The 20,830-nt window shown below is 41.9% G+C and overlaps 2 protein-coding genes across 2 annotated transcripts; both read right to left on the bottom strand.

Annotated features, from left to right (window-relative positions):
- Nucleotides 1-3,463: 3,463 nt before the first annotated feature.
- Nucleotides 3,464-8,472, bottom strand: LOC117895088. Its single transcript, XM_034802485.1, has 2 exons — nt 7,977-8,472; nt 3,464-3,482 (listed from the first exon to the last, which is right to left on the bottom strand). Exon 1 carries the CDS (start codon nt 8,446-8,448, stop codon nt 7,978-7,980), a length of 471 nt encoding a protein of 156 aa, XP_034658376.1. The 5' UTR covers nt 8,449-8,472; the 3' UTR covers nt 3,464-3,482; nt 7,977.
- Nucleotides 8,473-8,562: 90 nt separating this feature from the next.
- Nucleotides 8,563-10,678, bottom strand: LOC117893192 (myosin heavy chain, muscle). Its single transcript, XM_034799701.1, has 2 exons — nt 10,613-10,678; nt 8,563-10,533 (listed from the first exon to the last, which is right to left on the bottom strand). Exons 1-2 carry the CDS (start codon nt 10,622-10,624, stop codon nt 8,563-8,565), a joined length of 1,983 nt encoding a protein of 660 aa, XP_034655592.1. The 5' UTR covers nt 10,625-10,678.
- Between the last annotated feature and the right edge of the window lie 10,152 nt (nt 10,679-20,830).

Below are 20,830 nucleotides of genomic sequence, written 5' to 3'. Positions count from 1 at the left end.
GCAAAAACCTGGGAAACGAAAAGAAAAGTTGAGAACTCATTGAAAAGCATCTGGCGATAATTTATAAAATATATTGGATTCCCTTTTTACTGAATTGTACACACATATTTACAGAGTTATATTTAAAGAAAATATCATAAAAACTCTCTAAAAATTCCCCATTATTCAGACTAGACATCCCAAAACACACAAGCACTGTATTTACATAGCAATTTTCTCACGCAGTTTCTTTGACATTCGCAATTTACCAAATCTACCATTTTCGTTGAAATACTTTCCACAGCTCATTAGTACTAACAAATTGGACCGAAAACCGAGAAAGGTTAAAAGCAGACACAAAGCCACCATAAGGAAGAACATGCAAGGGCGAAGGCGACTTTTAAATATCACACATACGACATGTTTAAAGGTCTGTTTTGTCGTCTCTTGTAATTGTAGCTACATCTGCAGCTGGAAAAGCTTAAATGTTGCTGCATGGCGAAATAACAAAATCATTGTGGAATTTAGTTAGTTGCTTGGTCGGAGTCGCAGTTGGTTTAGGGCAGCGCAGAACGACCGCTTTAACACATTTTTCCAGTATAATTCAACGTAGTAACAAATTCAACTAGAAGGAGCAAGCGAAAATAAGTGGGAGCGTGGGCTGGGTGGGACTGCCACTCAAGCAGCCATATAAATTACAGGCAGACATGAGCGGCATACGAGAGCCGTAAGGATGCGAAAGTCTTGCCATTAAGTCGCACACGTGTTGGTCCACAGAGGTTGGCAATGGGAAAGTCAGGCAAGTCATTCCTGAAGTGCTAGCGGCAGCCGATGGCTCTTCCAGCACACTTTCTCAAGTGGCTTCTATTCCCCTCAACCCCTAATTAAGAGATATGTAAAAACTACAACAAAATCCATCAAAGACCACCAAAAGTTGATAAAAACACATTTTCACATTACTTCTCAGCAACCTGGCTGTTAACATTTACATTTACGAGTATGTTTCCCCGACATTGTCACGTGTCTCGACAAGAAAGGATAGAGGTAAAGAGCCAACAAAAACAAATAAAAGGCGAAGGCCAATGTCAAAGTCTAGCTAAAGTGAATGGCTTTTCCTTCCTTAAGAAGGGGCTGGGCGTGACCTTTTCACATTAATCTCAAGCATGATGGGATTTTAATGTTGGAAACACTCCTTATCCTATGGATTCGACAGATGGTGCAGGAATATGGATACAAAGAATGAGAAATGGTTGTACGACATTCAATTAAATCATTAAATAGTTGTGTCCGTGAGGAAGCCGCATCTTGTCATGTGATTCGGGCAACAGATAAGCCAACAGCTGCTCGATGGTGAGAAATGATAATTTAATGGGTTATATCAATAAACATGCTTGGAAAAGTATGAAAGGAATTAAGGAATTTTTTCAAATAGAGCGAATTCATGTTTTGTGAAACATCATGGACCTTTAAAAGCTTGATTTCTGATTGAAATACTGTTTTCTACATACTTTCAATGTCAGAAAGTCCGAAATCGTTCACGACTGACCAGAGAAAAGCCATTGATGGTTGATAGTGTAAGTGTTTTTATGCATACAGAACTTTATTTTAAAAAGCCAATGACAAACCATTGCTATAAATGCTCCGGCAGATTTATACGCTGAGGAAGAATATCGAATGAGGAGATCCCTGTTTGGCGAAAAGACCCACCCAGGAAGAGTATGAAGAAATGGTTGGCCAATATTACACACATAAAGCCGAAAACAGACTGAAAGAGTAATGGCAGCGAGGGAAGAAGCAACCGTCCCAGTCCCCCAGCCAGGCGAGAGAATGAATGCTGCATTTCCGTCTTTTGGGCTTTGTCTTCTTTTTTTGTCGTTTGGGTTTCAGTTGGGTTCGAGCTGAGTGTGTGTGAACCTCGAGGACATTGTCATCAGCATCACTCTCATTGCAGTCGTTAAGTTATAGACTTCGATTTCGTTCCCTCCGTTCAACTGTGGCGCAACTTTTATCCGCAACCGACCCACCCTTCGCCAAGTTGTTTCCGAGATTTATTTGCCTGATGCCCTGGCAACGTCGCAATGGCAGTCGACATCCATATCCTTTGCTAACTTTTCTCCAAAATGGCTTTAATTGATTTCAGCTTTTAAATCTCAGCTGGACACATTTTACACTTGACTTAGCTTTAAGGAGGCGACGATTGGATGTATAACTCTCTGTGACATTTCCTCGTTTCATCCCAATTCACTTTGAATTAAATTTTTAATATTTTGTAAAATATTTTTTTTTTAAATGCCCGACAAACCATCAGATGATTTTCTGGGCAAGGTCCTTCTCGAAGATAAGCAACTTGTGGAGAATTCCGACAGTGCCAACAGCAGCGACCATACCGACTTGGCCTTGGGAGCTACGGATACCGAAGAAGATACAGAAGAACCCAGTGAGTTCGATCAGATTTTGATTGGAATTCAGGAGCGTATGTCGCGGGTTATGGCACGCGTGAATTCGAGCTGTACACTGATTAACCAGTTACACCGGGATCTGAAGGCTCAGCTCCCCATCAGGATGAACACAGATGAGGCTAAGGTCGATATCGAAATGGCTTCCCAGGAAAAGATGACTGAAAATCTATGTGGCTCAAGCCCAAATAACTGAAGAGATCTTTGCAGGAAAGGGGGAAGAAACTAAAGAGGGGAAAACTATAACGGACCAGTGAATTTCAATTCAATAATTCCCAAGAAAGTTACATACTTTTAAATCAATCGCAAAAATGCAAAATAATCATAAATATTGAGTTAATAATTCCAGAATAAAAATAAAAACAAATAAATGGTTTCCCTTTCTGTGTGGGCCCTAATGTATTTGAAGAAACTCACCCAGGACAGTAGCCTAGCCCCCATGCTCCTCAAAAATATTTGATCCCTGCGTAAATGATTTCAATTCTGATGATCTGAAAATATGACCAAAACTTGGGAGATTCTCCCACTCAATCTGTTTCCAAATCTAAATATCCTTAATTTCAACCCATCCACAGTAATTGGTGCCACTTTCCCTGACATTCCCAATTTATTTGATACTTTCTTTCCACCGACAATCCTCTAAAATCCTGCTCAAGTTCTGGCTTTGTTCTTTCGACTGCAAATAAACTTTTCATTGACTTTGTCAAGGGCTTTTTGTTTTCCCAAAAACTTTTCCAAACCTCAAATGAAAACCAGAGCAGGAAAATTTGAGGCCAAGAATTTGCATTTTGTCCAATACAAAGACAGATTGCCGGGAGCCCAAACAAATATGCTAAAAGCAATAAATATGAGAGAGCATTCTCAGCGTCTGGCCCAAAAATTGGCAGGGCAGGGCCCAGCCCGGAGTCAAAGCTGAAGATAATTTGCCATAAATTGTTGACACAGCAGCGTTAAATTATATGACATTTTTTGATTGTTAACTTGCGAAAATGTCAAAAACATTTTGTCAGATTGCAAATCTCGACAGCAAAAGCAACAGCAACAGCCACGACAACAATTGCGCAGCGCGTTTATCACTTCAACTGCTGCAACTTGGCACGTTCCATCTGCTTCCTCCCCGGCGACTGGAACTGTTGTCCGCCTGACAGCATTTTCATAGTCGAGCTAGTAATGCAGCTAGAATGGGTAGTCCCAGAGTCCTAAACTCGTTCACAGTCGTTTTTTTTGCAACAACTTCTCTTCTTTGCGGGTGATATCCACCTTGAATGAGGCCAATTCACCGGGATGAGTTAGTGAGAGTGGAACGATACGAATTTGTTTTCACACGAATTTTTCTGCCTGGCTCAAGCGCTTGGTCCAGTCTCGGAAAATGCATGTGTACACACATACATACATATTCTGCTTGCATGGATATGTTTTTTTACAGTGCTGTCGAAACATACCCTAATGAATGCTATTTGTTTGTATTATACAATACATTCGATATAAGAATTGGCTCTGAAGATTGAGATAGTAGGGCTTGATTGGGAAACAATAACATGGTTTTATGTTCTCGTTCTGGGTAAATAGAGTTTCTATCATTTATGGTAGTTACTTGTTCCCCGGATAGTTTAGTTACGTAGCCAATTGTGGAATTTTCTTGCTAATATTCTAATTTGTACGTTTGTTAATATACGTAAAATATTTCATAAATGACTTCATTCGCGAGTGAATGCATTAGGCCCTAATGATTAGGGTATTAAGCGTGCACAGCAAACGATTTTGTCAACATTTCTGATCTACCTGAAATATATTTACAGAAATTAGGGCAGGGGGAATAATATACTTTTGCGAAAGCAGGTGATAATTTAATATTTCAAGTAATACTTATTACACAAAAAATTAAAGACGAATACGACAAATTTTGTTTCATGAAAATATATTCGTCTCAAAAATCGTCTACTTGGCTTGTGCGTTTCATGGATTTTCGTTTGTCCAAATTTAGCTTGTAGCATGCCAATCCAATGTTAAGAGCGTTATCCATCTTATAATTATAAAAATCAGTCCGTAACTTCAAGAAAAAATACATCTAAAATGGTTGATTAAAATTCTTTCTCGTTTGCAAAGCACACAGGGCTACGAACATTACGAATTACCTCTCTCAAAAACAGTTAAAATATCGGACCCACGTTGAATAAGTGACTGAGGCAAAGCCAGAACCATCGCAATTAAATTCCCAAGCTCAATGTAACCTATCACAGGCAGCGGACAAACTAATAACAATTCGATACCCGCTGCTGTGAAAACAGCATTCGGAAATGAGCAATCGTGGAAAATCAATCGCATTGAAAATAAAAACAAATTTGAAACTGAAGCTAACAGGACTTCGGCTGACAGGCCTCGACTGAGAAGTGTCCCTTCATTCCATGGCTTTGAAGCTTTTGCTGCTCCTGATGATGATGATGATGACTAAGCCCAAATGGAGACCCGCACAATGGCTGTCCATCTACCAAGGACACGAGTTCTTTTGCTGAGTGAAAACTCTTGGATATAATCTTCGGAAATTAGAATTTCAATCAAATCTTCTTTTATGTGTTTGACTTGTTTTATGCCTCAACGACATCGTCATCCCATTCCCATCTCCATTCTCAATCTCATCAACCGCATCATTTATATCATCGTCATCATCATCATTACGGGTAGATAATAATGTATCCTTTCAGTTTATGCATTTGACGAGCCTCGAAATAGGAAAATGGTCGAAATTGATTGATTAAATATTTATTCATACGGAAGTGCTTAGCGCGTTTGCTTCTTCCCCTTTGTGGATTCATAGATATGTACATATGTACATACATACATACATACATACATACATATTTATGAGCTGTGGTCGTCTCAAGGAAATTGTTCAGTTTTTTCTGCCTCTCTATTTTCATTATTTACCCCCTGGCTGAGCCGATAATTTAGCTGCACGTTTGAATGAATAGTTAAACTTCATAAACATTCGAATAAAACGATATATTATCTAAATAGTTCCACATATGTACATACATACATATAAGCCAATAGTAAAAGTAATGAAAATGATGGAAATCTAAAGAATGAACTCTCAGCAAGCTCAAAGCATTGACATTACCTCTGTAGTTAATTGAGCAAATATTCGTGTATTCATCCTGAAAGGTTCCTTCCGGCAGCATCTTGCCCTCATTCTTTCATTGTTTGTAGATGGGATTTCGCCAGACATCCTCGTTCTTTTTGTATTGCGGCTCTGCCGGCTTAGTTAGTTGCCGGCACCTAAAGTCTATCAACTGACCCGCAGGAAATCTTAATTAATCTAACTTGTTTGCTGCGGTTCCCGTTTCTATTGAACCAGTTCCGGATACACTTAGCTGGATAGGATATCCAAAGTGGAGTCCGGCTTGTAGGGAAACGTGAACAACGATTTGGGAATGTTTGACTTTGATTTTTGGCTTGTATTTTTACTTTAGCTTGGTCAGAACAAAACAGATCTGGGCCGAAGGAAGCAGTTGTAGCCCAACAAATCAGTGGTGTGGCTGCTTCCAACACTTTTGGGTTTGCTCTCTGAATCGCATGAGGCAAAGAACTGACTCATATCAATCGATGGCCGAGCAAAGACGCAGACCCCATAAGTGGTAATGGCAATGTTAGCTGCTGCTCCGCTATATTGGGGAACCAGAAAGAACGAAAAACTATGTAAATAACGAGGAGGGACGTGTGAGACGCTTCGTACGCGTCAAAACTATATCCGGTACCCAGACAGTATACATATGTATGTATGTATGTATCTGTGCCTTAGTGTTTTTCGTATTATACATTTTAAATTTTTTCTACAACTGTCATCTACATTTACAAAACTTCTGATGCCAACACGCTCTTTTAGCTAGCCCCCCTCCCCTAGAGCCGCACACTGCACGAAGCAGTGTGAAATTAGAGAATGTGCAAAAAATAAGCAAAGCTGCTAGACGTGGTGGGGGAAGAGACTGCAAATAAATTTCTTCTCTACGGAATTACGTTTTTACTTTTCTCTTATCTTATATCTTAGTCTTTGATATCCAGACAGAGATCTGTCTCTCTGACTCGTCTATTGATGCTGATCAAGTACATATGTATATATATGTATTTATATACTTAGTGGGGTCGAATATATATGTGCCACTTTCGTATCCACTTTCGTGCACAAATAAAATTAGTATACCCTATTTACTCTTCGAGTACCGGGTATAAAAACGGAAGCTACAGCAGGTCATACTAACATTTATGGGTGAAAGAACGTAGATCCCATAAAGTTTTCAATTTTATGGGCTTACAACTAGTGCAGAAAATGCATTGCCATGCCATCAGAATGATGATCCAATTGAGGTAAATGAAGAATTGGAAATGCACAATATGAGCTCTATTTAAAGCTTGAAGAAAACTTAACTGTTTCTTCATTCAAAGCTCAACGCAGTAGAGCCAGAAGAGCAGGTTTCTGGCTCTTCTTATCTGAAAGTCCCCTCTAATCCTGGGTACTCTGGACGCAACAGTCGCTCAATGAACACCTTTAGAACCCAACTTTGGACCATCTCACTGCCCATTTCTACCCCTTGGGGTAATAACGAAAAAATAACAGACAACAAGAACAATAATGAAAAGAAAAGTTTCGCTTTCCCCCTTGATATTACTTTAAATATGCAAAACTTCACAGTTGTGTCCTTTCCCTATCCAGTTGTCCAGCTGGCCGGCTCCCGGCTCAGGGCTACTTGTTCCTCTAACGAAGTGCGGGGATCCCCCTTTCGAGTCAAAGTTACAGGCAACACAAAATATAATGTTCAACTTTGGCGCGCACAAATATTTTCTTTCATATACACACATACCCTGAAGGGCAGAGGAAAAACACAAAGTTGGAAGAGCGTTGCGAAAAACCTACGTCTGTCCTGGCCGTGGTCTAGGGACACTTTTGCATTACATTATCTCAAGTTTTGCGCTGGAAATTTCTCACATTTTCCCATATTCTTTCGCCTGTCCCAAGTATTTGTATTTACCCATTGTCGTGCACATAAACATGCAACTAACTTGTTCCAGTTCCATCAACGTCCGCTGCGTCGCTGGGCCCAGCCAAATTCGAGTATGTGTTGTGAAAAAGGATAGCAGCAAGATTCGACATTCCATCTGTAAAATACCCACTATTAATGTTTTCACAACATATGAAAGCACTGCAACAATTACCTGCCTGGAATCAACAGCAGAAAATGGAACAATCGATACACATCTTGGGAATCTGTTTCTAGATTATTGGGAATGAAACGAAAGGAAGAATCACTGGTGCCTCCTCTTGTCTATTTCAAACATTTCAAGAATACAATATACCCCTGTACTCTACGATTACCAGGTATAAAAACAGTGAAAAACTTTGCCTTATTTTCATGTCAAGCCAAATGAGTTTTGAAAGTTTCTCAACTTCTCTGTCTCGTCCTATACTGACAGTAATTTTTAATAAAAGCTGCCAAGTGTCGAGAAAATATAATAAAAGCAACAGCCTTTCTCAATGCCTCCCTATCCTCTATTGTCTTGAAGACTTCTTCGTCATATTCTCCAGGTAGACAGTGATCTGATCTGGAATGTTATAGTATTTATTCCGTTGGCGATATGACAACTCGTTTATCTGTTTGGTGAGCAACAACGTGCCTTCCAGTTCGCGCTTAATTTTAATGCATTTCGTGTGCATATCCACATAGGAACTATTCAGCTGTTGGCCGCTTCTGGCTTCCACTGGTGTGCCCATCTCTCCCACCTCCGATTCCTGCCGCAACAAGGAATTGCTACTCAGGTCAGAGCAGCTACTTGACTCTAGTGTAGAGAATAAGCCCAAGCTGTTTACGGGAGGGGGACCCTCTACTGAATCATTGATTTTCCGGCTTAGACGATCAACGACATCCAGACAGTCCCCCAGGTCGTCCTCCAACTTCTTGCAGACTTTCAAGCCAGACTCGAGCCCTGCCTCCTCACTTCGCAATGTTTTCAATTTGAACATTGTAGTTGTAAAATATCTGATGAATAAGTCAAGGAATAACTCAACGTGGGCTTAAATTTTGATTTCTAATAGTGTCAAAACCCCAGATAGCTTTTAAAGTTTTGATACGAATATTTATTCTTGAACGAATGGGGTCACCATATCAATTCCGCCTACCCAAGCCACTATCTCCGTTGTGGTAGTCCCGGGCTTTTTTCTCTTGCGTGTTGTTGGCCGTGTAGTTGTGGCTGTAAGTTTGACCACCTTCTCCAGATCTTCAATGCGATCAATGAGATCATCGATCGAGTTCATGGCGCTGCACTTGGTAAGGCAACTTTTAACCTGGATCTCCAGCGTCTTCTGTTTTTCTAACGCATTATGAAGGCGTTTCTCCAGGTCATCTATGCGCTTGACTAGCTTCATGGCCTTTTCAACATCATTTTTCAGGTCCTCGCAAACTTTCTCCAAGCGATGCAGGCGGAACTTGAGATCCTCTGTCATGGCGAACTTATCCTTGATAGTTTTCGATAGCACCGAAATGTGACCCATTATTTTATCCAGCTGAGTTTGAAGACTCTCTATGTCTCTCGTAGAGTTGTCCAGATTCTTTTGAAGTCTGTCAATGTCCATTTGCAGGTCGCCACTTCCACTGCCATTGACAGAGCCTTTGTGAGGGCCAAGCTTCTTTATTTTTTCAAGGGCTTCGTCCATACTTTTTCTTAGAAGCTCCGCTTTCTTTTCCAAATCGCTAATGTGATCGGTGAAGGTTACATTTATTTTGTCGACATTCAGTTTTAGTTCATTGGCATCATTTCCGATACCATCGAGGAATTTACAGCAGTGCCTGGACCTTCCTACCTGTATGTGCAGCTTTTTCACTTGCTTTTTGAGATCCTCAACGCGTTCTTTAAGCTTATCATCAGTCAGATGAGATGAGATCTCATTCTTACTGCTTTCCTCTGATTTTTTCCCGGATGGATTCTCTTCTTTCACAGCCTGCTGAAGCAGAGTTTCTATTTTAACCAAAAGTTTCCTAATATCTTGACAAGATTTTATATTCTCTTTCACGATCCCTTCCGAAGGGATCAGATCAGCAATCCTTTTGGAAAGATCCTTGACTGTTTTATTTAAGGCTTCAATTCTGTTTTCTAAATCGGATGTGCCTGGGTTTGATTCTCCATTCGATCTACTGCCGCACTTCTCTGCGCACATGTCAATCGCGTTTGATATGTTCCCCGATCTTTTGCTAATTGTTCTCTTGATGTCATTCAGTTTGACTTCGTGATCTTTTTGTCCATTTTTCAGATCGTCTAACTTTTTTTCCAGTTCCTTGGCCTTGTCGATTCCCTCATTCTTGACTGTCGTCGCTTGTCTCTCTAAATCCTGGAATTTCTTATCGAGTCTTTCACAACATTTGGCGATAAAACTCTCTCCACTCTTCCTCAACTGCTCTTTAAACTTTTCCAGTTGTGCCCGTAAATCCGCCAGTTGCTTTTCTAGGACTGCATGCTTTTTGTGCAGCTCCCCCAACGTCTTGCCTTGCTCGCCATTCGATTTTTCCAGCTTCTTTCGTAGCTCCTCCAATTTTTTCTGTAGGTCCGCTTCCTGTTTCTCGAGGTCCTCATCCAGCTGATCACAACAGCTCTTTAAGTTCCGGCGTATGAGCTTTCCCATCTGGTTCAGAATGTTGTCCAGGTCCTGTCCCAGCTCACCGCTTGACTTAAAGGGACTGCCCTGCACCTGCACCTTCTCCGAAATACCTTTGTGTTTGGCTATGCCGTTTAAATACTCCATAACCTTGTCCATTGTAGCTTTTTCGTAGAAGCAGCAGCGCTCGATCGGGGCGGTGTCATTCAGAGCGAGGAGCAGTTGGCCCAGATGCTGATTGAACCGCGTTAGTTTCCCGGTCACCACCACATGGTGATTAATCCACCTTGCTATCTGGCTAAAATCATGGCACTCCTTTTCCACCGTTCTGTTAGTGATTCCCTGCATCCAGCTGGAACTGTTGGCATAGCCAGAGAATATTCCTCTCTCATTAATGCTTTGGTGTTCGCCAGAGCTCGCCTCCGCCATTGCTGATAGGAGAAGCAGCAGCCACGAAATCTGTGCATGACATTGGCAGTTTTTAATGAGCTTCTCGCCCTCTCTCTGTCCACCTAGACACCTGCCCGATTCAACTCACCTTTGATTTCATTTCTGTCACGTTTGTTGCGGTCCACGCTGCTGTGCCACCGGTCTGCCAAGTTGAACTAACAGCCACGCATCCACAGCAAAAAGCCTGAGTTCTCTTGGAGTGGAGCCCCCCAATCGATTTTCATGGTGCGCTTATTGACAAAGAAAGGGGAGGTTGAACAATTGCACCACAAGAGGGAGAAGTGTCTATCATTAGAATTTATCCAAGAAACATTAGGAACCAAAACAGCCTAATCCAGACACCCGAAAGTCAATTAAACAGGAAGAGCAGTTGACGAGAACATGTCTACACACGTAATAGGGTCGGAAACTCTTCGGAAGAACCCAACTCAAAACTCAAGACCCTGCTAAGATCCTCGCGAATCTTACTCAAGACTATAATAAGCGTTAGAAAATTGAAGGATAGATTAAGTGGCCAACCCAATGCATTTCCCAATGCCCAGAGCAGCATTTACTCGTTATCATCGAACAGGGTTTGGGTCCTGTGCCTCTTGAAACAGATACCCATGATGGAGCCCCAAACTCAAACTCTAAATCGTCCCCAGACCTACATACATACATATATCTCTTGTGTCTCCTTCTGGCATCCCGACTCTGCTCTGTCCCCGAGGGCGAGGAAATAGAAAACAATTTCAGCTACGCAAACATGGCGAATAAACCGAAAAAGAGAAGTACAAAAATTAAATTGCAAAGCGGGAAAACCCCTGCAATGTGGGGAAAGCGAAACTGAAATCACAGCAAAAGTTGGAAATAAAAGTGAAATATACTTTTGCGCTGCGGTCTGAGAAACATACGAGCACGAATACCACAGCAGGGGAGGCAATCCGAAATGATTTTTGCTCAAGGTGTTTGCTCAGCCATCGAGGCAGGCAGAGAGATTAGTTTAATTAGTAGACGATTCGCGCAACGTGGTGTATGCGGTATGCGTCATTGCACAGACACGTGCCGCAGAAGTGAAGAGGCGGAAACCTGCAAAACCACCAAAAAACCAATCGAACTTTTCGTGCTTGACCTGCGATGGCTGCGAAGTGACACTGAAATGGGCACGGATATGCCTGCGACAACCAGAAGGAAGTTTCCGGGAGACAGCAGAGACAGATGCAAATGGTAGGTGCTATGCCTTGGGAAAGCCAAGGGAAACTTTTGCAAGTAGTTGGCTTAATTGTGTCGAGTTCCTACTAGCGAATATTGGCATGCCTGTAGAAGAGCAGTTAATACTCGTTGTCGAGATAATGATTAAAGTTCAAGGAAAATTCCGGAATACCAGCCAAGGTTTATTCCTCCAAGCAGCTTTAAGGAAAACGTTTTTCCACGTCTTCAATCGTCCACAATCTACTCTGGTCCCGAAAAATTAATTGAAAATACTCACTCGAGCGTAAAATGTTCATAAAACGAGAAGGGACGTGTGAGACGCTTCTTACGCGTCACAACTACCCGGCACTCAGTACTACATCTGCACTTTAGCGGTTATTTGTCAAATTTTACATTTTTTCTTCATCTGTCATCTACATCAACAACACTGCTCACGCCAACACGCTCCTTTAGCTCGCCACCCTCCCCTATAGACACACACTGCAGAGTCGCGGCAGAGGCAGAGGCAGAGGCAGAGACGTGTCAGGGGGAGAGGCCATAAACAGCGCGAAGCAGAGTGTGAATGCTGCGGGACGGGGTGGGTTTGGCCACTGCACATTATTTTCTTCATTGTGGCTATAATAATGATCCAATCGTATCCCAATTTGGTGATCTGATAGATATGGTCATTCCCTACGGAATGGCGTTTTCTGCTATCTTCAAAATTGTAGATTTGGGAGGTTTTCGCTCTTTTGCGGATGCGGAAGGGGGCGTGGCTCATTTTTGAAATACACTTGTAACAGTGTGAGCATACAGAAGTGTGGATGCAAAATTTGGTGGCTCTAGCTTTTATAGTCTCTGAGATCCAGGCGCTCAACAAGACGGACGGACAGACGGACAGACAGACAGACAGACATAGACTCGGCTATTGATGCTGATCAAGAATATATATACTTTATGGGGTCGGAAACGTTTCCTTCTGTGCGTTACATACAACCGTTATTCGCACAAGTACAATATACCCTATTTACTCTTCGAGTACCGGGTATAAAAAGAGTAGGAACGTTAGTGAGACACAACTTTCTGTACCTTATTTTCATACCCGGTACTCGAAGAGTAAATAGGGTATATTGTAATTGCGCACAAAGTTGATGTATGTAACGCTCAGAAGGAAACATTTCCGACCCCATAAAGTATGAATATTCTTGATCAGCATCAATAGCCGAGTCGAATTAGCGAAGTCTGTCTGTCGTTGTTGGGCACTTGGTTCTCAGAGACTATAAAAGCTAGAGCCATTCCGTCGGGAATGACAATATACATATGTATATCAGATAACTGAATTGGGTGCAGATTGGATCGTTTTTATGGCCAGTGTGAAGATATTAATTTGCAGTGGCATAACCCACCCCGCCCAGCAGTTTATTTTTATACCCGGTACTCGAAGAATGTAACGCACAGAAGGAAACGTCTCCGACCCCATAAAGTATATATATTCTTGATCAGCATCAATAGCCGAGTCGATTGAGCCTTGTCTGTCTGTCCGTCCGTCCGTCTGTCCGTCTTGTTTGTCGGCTAGTTCTCAGAGACTATAAGAGCTAGAGCCACCAAATTTTGCATCCAGACTTCTGTATGCTCACACTGTTACAAGTGTATTTCAAAAATGAGCCTCGACCCTTTCCGCCTCCGAAAAAGGGCGAAAACCTCCCAAATCTACAATTTTGAAGATAGCAGAAAACGCCATTCCGTAGGGAATGACCATATCTATCAGATCACCAAATTGGGGCATTATTGGAGCTTTATTATAGCCACAATGAAGAAATTAATTAGCAGTGGCCAAACCCACCCCGTTCCGCAGCTTATATTTGCTTCGCGCAGTGTGTGGCGTCTGCCCCTGCCGTTCCTCCGCCTCTGCCATAGCCTTGGCTAAGCCCACCCCGTCCCGCAGCTTATATTTGTTTTTTGCACATTCTCTCATTCACACTCTGCTTCGCGCAGTGGCCGCACACTGGCCTCTGCCGCTGGCTCTGCCTCTGCCGCTGGCTCTGCCTCTGCCATGAGTCTGCAGTGTGTGGGTCTAGGGAAGGGGGGCGAGCTAAAGGAGCGTGTTGGTGTGAGAAGTGTTTTAGATGTAGATGACAGATGAAGAAAAAATTTAAAATTTGACAAATAACCGCTAATGTACAGATGTAGTACTGAGTGCCTGGTATAAAAGTTGTGACGCGTAAGAAGCGTATCACACGTCCCTTCTCGTTATTTTTGCACATTCTCTTTCACTCTGCTTTGGGCGGTGTGCGGCTCTGGTCTAGGGGGGGCGAGCTAAAAGATCAGGTTGTCGCGAGAAGTGGCGTAATTGTAGATGTAGATGACATGTGTAGAAAAAATGTATAATGTACAATTTAAAATTCGAAAAAAACGGGAAGGGACGTGTGAGACGCTTCTTACGCGTCACAACTTTTATACCCGGTATTCAGGAGGACATCTGTACCTTGGTGGTTTTTCAAATTTTAAATTTTTTCTACATATGTATGTTATCTACATCTACATCACTTCTCACCCCATCGCGCCCTTTTAGCTTTTTTTATACCCGGTACTCGAAGAGTAAATAGGGTATATTGTATTTGTGCGGATAACGGTTGTATGTAACGCACAGAAGGAAACGTTTCCGACCCCATAAAGTATATATATTCTTGATCAGCATCAATAGCCGAGTCGATTGAGCCATGTCTGTCTGTCCGTCTGTCCGTCCGTCCGTCTGTCCGTCTGTCCGTCTTGTTTGTCGGCTAGTTCTCAGAGACTATAAGAGCTAGAGCCACCAAATTTTGCATCCAGACTGCTGTATGCTCACACTGAAACCAGTGTATTTAAAAAATGAGCCCCGCCCCCTTCCGCCCCCGCAAAAGTGCGAAAACCTCCCAAATCTACAATTTTAAAGATAACAGAAAACTAAAAGCGCCATTCCGTAGGGAATGACCATATCTATCAGATCACCAAATTGGGATCCGATTGGATCATTATTATAGCCACAATGGAGAAATTAATTTTCAGTGGCCAAACCCACCCCGTCCCGCAGCATTTACACTCTGCTTCGCGCTGTTTATGGCCTGGCCCCTGACACGTCACTGCCTCTGCCTCTGCCGCTGCCTCTGCCGCTGCCTCTGCCGCGACTCTGCAGTGTGTGTTTCTAGGGGAGGGTGGCGAGCTAAAGGAGCGTGTTGGCGTGAGTAGTGTTGTTGATGTAGATGACAGATGAAGAAAAAATGTAAAATTTGACAAATAACCGCTAAAGTGCAGATGTAGTACTGAGTGCCGGGTATAAAAGTTGTGACGCGTAAGAAGCGTCTCACACGTCCCTTCTCGTTATGAATTATTTTGTGTAAGTACCTAAAAATAAGGCCAGTTTAAACGATCACCGAATAGACTCAATGATGAATTTTAGGCAAAATCTTTTAAAAGCTTTGTAATATATATTTTTTTTATGATGTTTGGAGCTTAATTAATCATTTTTGTGGAAAACTTTTTTGGAATTGCTTGGTAATGTCCTTCAGGACATTAAAATAAAAGGGATTTCAAAGGGTTCAATTAAAGCTCGCTACAGGCCTGTCTGATGCAATTATGTAATCGTTTAACTTCTTAAAATTGTTGGCAGGACTCATATTGATATGCTGAAAAAAGCTATCTTGGTTGAATACAAAAATTAAATAAATCATAACGAAAACCTACCCGAAACTTGTTAAGCAAATACAAAACCAGACAGACAGAGAGAGGGAGAATATCCTTTCCTTTCCGTTCCTTCATTGATCGCAATAAATCACCCTTTAGCCGCACATCAATTTCAAACTGGGCTGCCAGGGTGGTTGGAAGAGAGAATGGTTTTGTTCTAGCATTCAGCATGTTTAGAGCCAATTTTAGCCTGGTTTAAATTACGCTTTACGTTTTGCTTAAAGAGAAAACGTGTACAGGGTATTTACACCGAATGGACGACATTTGTCAATTAAAAGCTTGAAGATGTTAAAAGGTGTAGGTCATTTACATTTTCTGCCAACCAAAAACAATTAATGGAAAGAACAAATATTAGATGACAGTAAGAGTAGAAAATTTTGCAACAGTATGTGGACTTTTCCACCATATTTACAGTTTGAATTGATGAGCATAATACAAACCCTGTCTACTCAAACCTAAAAATGTTCTGTCCTAATCGTTAGTTCTCTTTTGTAGTGACCAGACGTGTTTTTGGATAATATAATAATGGATAATACTTTGGATAAACGACCGGTGTTCATTTCAAAATTAATTTCTAAATTTGCATACTGAATGCCTTATAACTTTAACCTGTCCTGATACGCGAGTGCATGCCTGTTATTTGTGTAAAAATATAAAGTTAATCTCTTTATTTTGTGCATCGTTTAGTCGCGTGTTTGTGCTTTTTCTTTTTGTAAGTACGCTCTCACTATTAGCCGCTCTCTCTTGTAGTTGCGTAGTTCTCGCTCGAGTTAACTGTTCTTCCTCTCTCGCTCTCTAAAGTTTCTGTGCAGCAGCGCACGGTCTCTGCTTAGCTGTCGCTGCACTTGTTCTTCTGTCCTCTCTCCGCTTAACTGTTTCTCGATCCCTCTTGTCGGCGCACTGGTCCCACTGCTTTTTGTTTTGAGAAAATAATTTTTATTTTTTTTTTATTTATATATTTAATATAAATAATAAAAATAATGGAATACGTGGTTGTGTGTTCCGCTAAGACTTGCAAGAAGCAGCCACGTCCAGCCGAACATCCCATGCTGGCCCTGCGATAACGTAGAGCACGCAAAATGTATTGGGTTTTCAGGCCTTGTGGGTGACGCAATTTCAAAGCGTAATGGTCTGCATTACAGTTGCGAGGCATGTCTATCTGTCGAGAATGACATGGTCACGTTTATGAGGCAGACGCGAAAGGGTTTTAAGGAGCTGACCGTGGGCTATAAGAAGCCGGCTTCTAGCCATGGAGTCTCAATTCAGCGGTTTTAAACTGCTGAATGAGTCTCCTAGGCGCAAAAAAGTCACTCCTCGTAATCTGCAAGTGCCTGTCCCTCGATCGCTCGCTGCTGATCAACTGTCTCCGTCCACTCCGATAGTGCAGCAGCTAATTTCGTTTGCCACTCCAATGGCAACGACAGCTGCTGGTGATCAAGTTTCGGCTACCGAATCGATCATCTCGGAGAACATGCAGCCAGTTAGTACTGTAGCGTACGTGTCTGTCGAGTCCGTTCCAAAGCCACATCATATCCCATCTATTTCGATCCCACCAGTTAATAAACGTCTCGGACCACCGGACCACTGCCGTCACAGGTACCAGATCTGTGGTGCCAAAACCTCTGGTGGGAGTCCCACCAAAGCGGCAAGTTTTTGTCTCTCGGCTTGCCCCTGACCTCACATCTAATGATGTAACTGCTTTTATACGAAGCAAAATAAAAGCCGATGGCTTAAAGGTGGAGAAGTTTAATTTCTCTCATGCCAGGGAGATAGCTTCTTTCAAGATTAGCGTATCTCCAACTCAATTCGAGACCATTTGCTCTTCCAAATTTTGGCCAGAGCACCTGGTGGTGAAAGAGTTTAAGGCTAAGAAGAAAAATAGGCCCCCCATAAATCTTCCTAGTAGTGAGACCAGTGCTCCTTCCTCCTCTGCTCCATCCACCTCATCCCACTGCAATTCCTCGCAATCAAAAAACTAATTTCCCTCTTTGTAGCCTATCAAAATGCTCGCGGCTTACTTAGTAAGCTGAGCACTCTTTTTATGGACAGTTTTACATTTTCATCCCATGTTATTGTGTTTACCGAAACCTGGTTAAAGCCGGATATTATTAGTTCCGAAGTTTTGGCAGATCGGTACACAATTTATAGGAACGATCGTTCGTCTCGACGTGGAGGAGGGGTTCTGATTGCAGTAGACTCTTACTTCACGTCGGAACTTTTCATAGTCCAGGTTTCACAAGACCTGGAATTCCTCTGTGTCAGACTGATTCTTCCCGGGTAGTCTATTTATGTCACTTGCTCGTATATTCCACCTACTTCGGATGTATTAATATACGAGCAAAAACTGTTTCTCCTCGCTATCTGATAAAAACCATTTAATAGTTCTTGGGGATTTCAAACTGCCAGGTACTGTTTGGTCTTCGGTTAACGAGTCTAATAACCTTGTGCCCATGTCACGACATGATTTTATTGATGGCTTATTAGACCTGTCCCTGTCTCAAGTCAACCATGTAAAAAACTCCTTGGGTCGATTGCTTGATCTGTGCTTTGTCTCGGATCCGACCGTAGCGTTGTTAACACGAGCACTTCCGCCTTCTATACCTGAAGACTGCTATCATCCTACTTTCGAAGTGTCGGTAGATATTGGACCTACTGTATCGGATCGTGAATGTTGGCTTTCTGAACGCGTCCGTTGCTTTCGTAAAGCCGTAAAGTTTACAAAGCTCAATAACTCAATTTGGGATTTGATTGGTCCGCTCTGTACTCGTGCACTGACGTTATTGAAGGCACAACCATTTTGTTCAATGTACTTGACACAATTTTTGACTCGTGTGTCCCACTCTCATGTTCGACTAGATCTGCGAAGCCTCCTTGGTTCACCAAAGAGTTAACCAATCTAAAAAACCTAAAATCAAGACTAAGAAATCTCAAGAAATTGGTTCTTCCTATTCTCTTTCTAATTACTTAATAGCTCGGTCAAATTTCACTGTTCTTAATGCTCAATGCTATAGGAACTACCTCCTTCGATGCAGGATACGTTTTTCACAGGACCTCAAACAGTTCTACAGCTTTGTAAACAGTAAGCGTAGAACGTCCGCACATCCATCCTCGCTATCATTTTTGAATATGTCGGCAAACAATGATCAGGCAATCGCCGATCTTTTTGCAACATTTTTTCAAGCAACCTATTCCCAGGAAAGCTACCCAGGTCATGTGTATCCATATAGTTTTCCAAGGTCGAATGGCATTTTCTGCCCTTTGTTAAATGAAAGCTCCTTACTTCATTAACTCCAATTAGTTAAGACTCTATTTTCACCGGGCACTGACGGAGTTCCCGGCTGTGTACTCAGGTACAGTTCCGAGTCTCTGTGCGGACCTGTGCTTAAATTATTCAATCTATCCATCCATTCTTCTAGCTTTCCCCCCATCTGGAAGGAATCCTTTATAATTCCTCTCCATAAGAAAGGTAGCAAGTCTGACGCTAAAAACTCTAGAGGTATATCTAAGTTATCCGCTAATCCTAAAATGTTCGAGAAAATTTTAACTCCGCACTTGCAACATCTTTGCAAATCACTTATATCTCCAGCTCAGCACGGATTTATGACTTCTTATCGCTCCAGCCCCTTCCTGGCTCCTTACACCCTCTGCGGTAGTTCTCTTGAAAGAATTACATTGGTTGATGATCTAGGTGTTAAACTAGACCCCAAGTTAAAGTTTTCTGAACACATTTCTACCATGGTGAATAAAGCCTTGGGTGTGCTTGGGTTTATAAAGAGGTGGTCAAAGGAATTTGATGACCCCTATATAACGAAGTCTTTCTATATCTCGCTTGTTCGTCCGATTTTAGAATACGGCTCATGTGTATGGTGCCCTCAGTACAACATACATCAGGACCGTATTGAATCAGTACAGAAAAACTTCTTATTATTTGCCCTACGGGGCCTCAACTGGGATGCAACTGTGAGACTGCCATCCTACCGTAGTAGACTCCTTCTAATAAACCTTGCATCCTTAGTTAATCTTAGAAAAATGCATGGTGTAATTTTTATGCACAACTTGATCGGGGGGATGTAGACAGCCCTTACTTGCTGAGCCGCAAAAACTTTACGATTCCCATTTGACCCACTAGAAACTTTATTCCTTTGTTCCTTCCACTATGTAGATCGAATTATGCCTCACACGAACCCTTTAGGGTTTTTCGGATTATAATTTCCTCTACCACATTATATCCTCAACTAACTCCCTTCCTCTTCTTAAGTCTCTTATACTAGCCTACCTCTCCCGTAGTTAGTTTCATTTTAGTTTTGTCTTGTTTCTGATTTTGGTAATCTTTGCTTGCTTAGCTATAGTTGCTCTAGTTTAGTTGTATTCAGCTCTAATTTTCCTAGAATATTAGCCTAACATCTATCTTTCCTGCATGCTCGCGACCGGTTCGGTTAATCGCGCTGCGCGTCATGCGGCAGCGCCCCTCGGTCGGTTGGGCGGGAGGAGGGCTGCGTTCTGCTGGGTTCCGCGCGTAACATGCTTTGGCTTGGTGTCGCATGGGCCACTTGATGGTGCAGTCATTGCATATCATCGTCCAGACATACATACATATGTACATATATACATACTAATTTCATGCCAACCAGTCGAAAATATCTTAGACATTTTAGCTTTATGTCGGTTAAAGTTTATTACTATCAAACTAAAAACATATATTTCCAAAAAATATGGTTTATCTGTTATATGCATGTACATACATATGTTCGACACAACCTAGAAAAAGGAGAGAAAACTGTGGAAAACTCCCAAACTTTTTTACTTTACGATAACAGCTCATGGGTATGTGTGTGTGTGTGTCTGCACTCATGCATAGGAATAAGCCGATAAAGCCATGACAATTGTGCCATCGAGTAGCATTTTAGTTTCGGGATTCGACTTAATGCCTCTTGACTTAAATTTGCAAAGTCGGCTTAGAAGCGCCGTAAACGAAGAATGATGGAATGGAAAATTTATAAAATGTACCATTTAGTTTATGGCTGCTGAACGAATGCGTTGCAAGGAGGGAGTAATATATGGAAAGCACAACAAAATGGCAGCCAAATTAATGATGACAAAAGCATGTTCATATTTATTTTTGTTATACCCGGTACTATTCCTTAACACAGAGAATACTTTATTTGTGGTGATGGATGTACATATGTAACACGTTTCGAGTCTATGTCCGTCTGCCCGTCCGTTTTGTTTGTATAAGAACCAGAGCCACCAAATTTTGCATCGAGAAGGGGTGAAAATCAGCTACATCCACAATTTTAAAGATAGGACCAAGCTAAAAACGCAGTTCCGTAGAGAATGGCCAGGGACGATAGATCCCTGAAAAACGAAATTAATGTCCAGTGCCTACCCCCCACCCCTTCCAGCAGCTTTGTTTATT

The sequence above is a fragment of the Drosophila subobscura genome, chromosome J, assembly GCF_008121235.1.
Source record: "Drosophila subobscura isolate 14011-0131.10 chromosome J, UCBerk_Dsub_1.0, whole genome shotgun sequence".
Taxonomy (NCBI): domain Eukaryota; kingdom Metazoa; phylum Arthropoda; class Insecta; order Diptera; family Drosophilidae; genus Drosophila; species Drosophila subobscura.
This window is presented reverse-complemented; position numbering and strand designations above follow the sequence as displayed.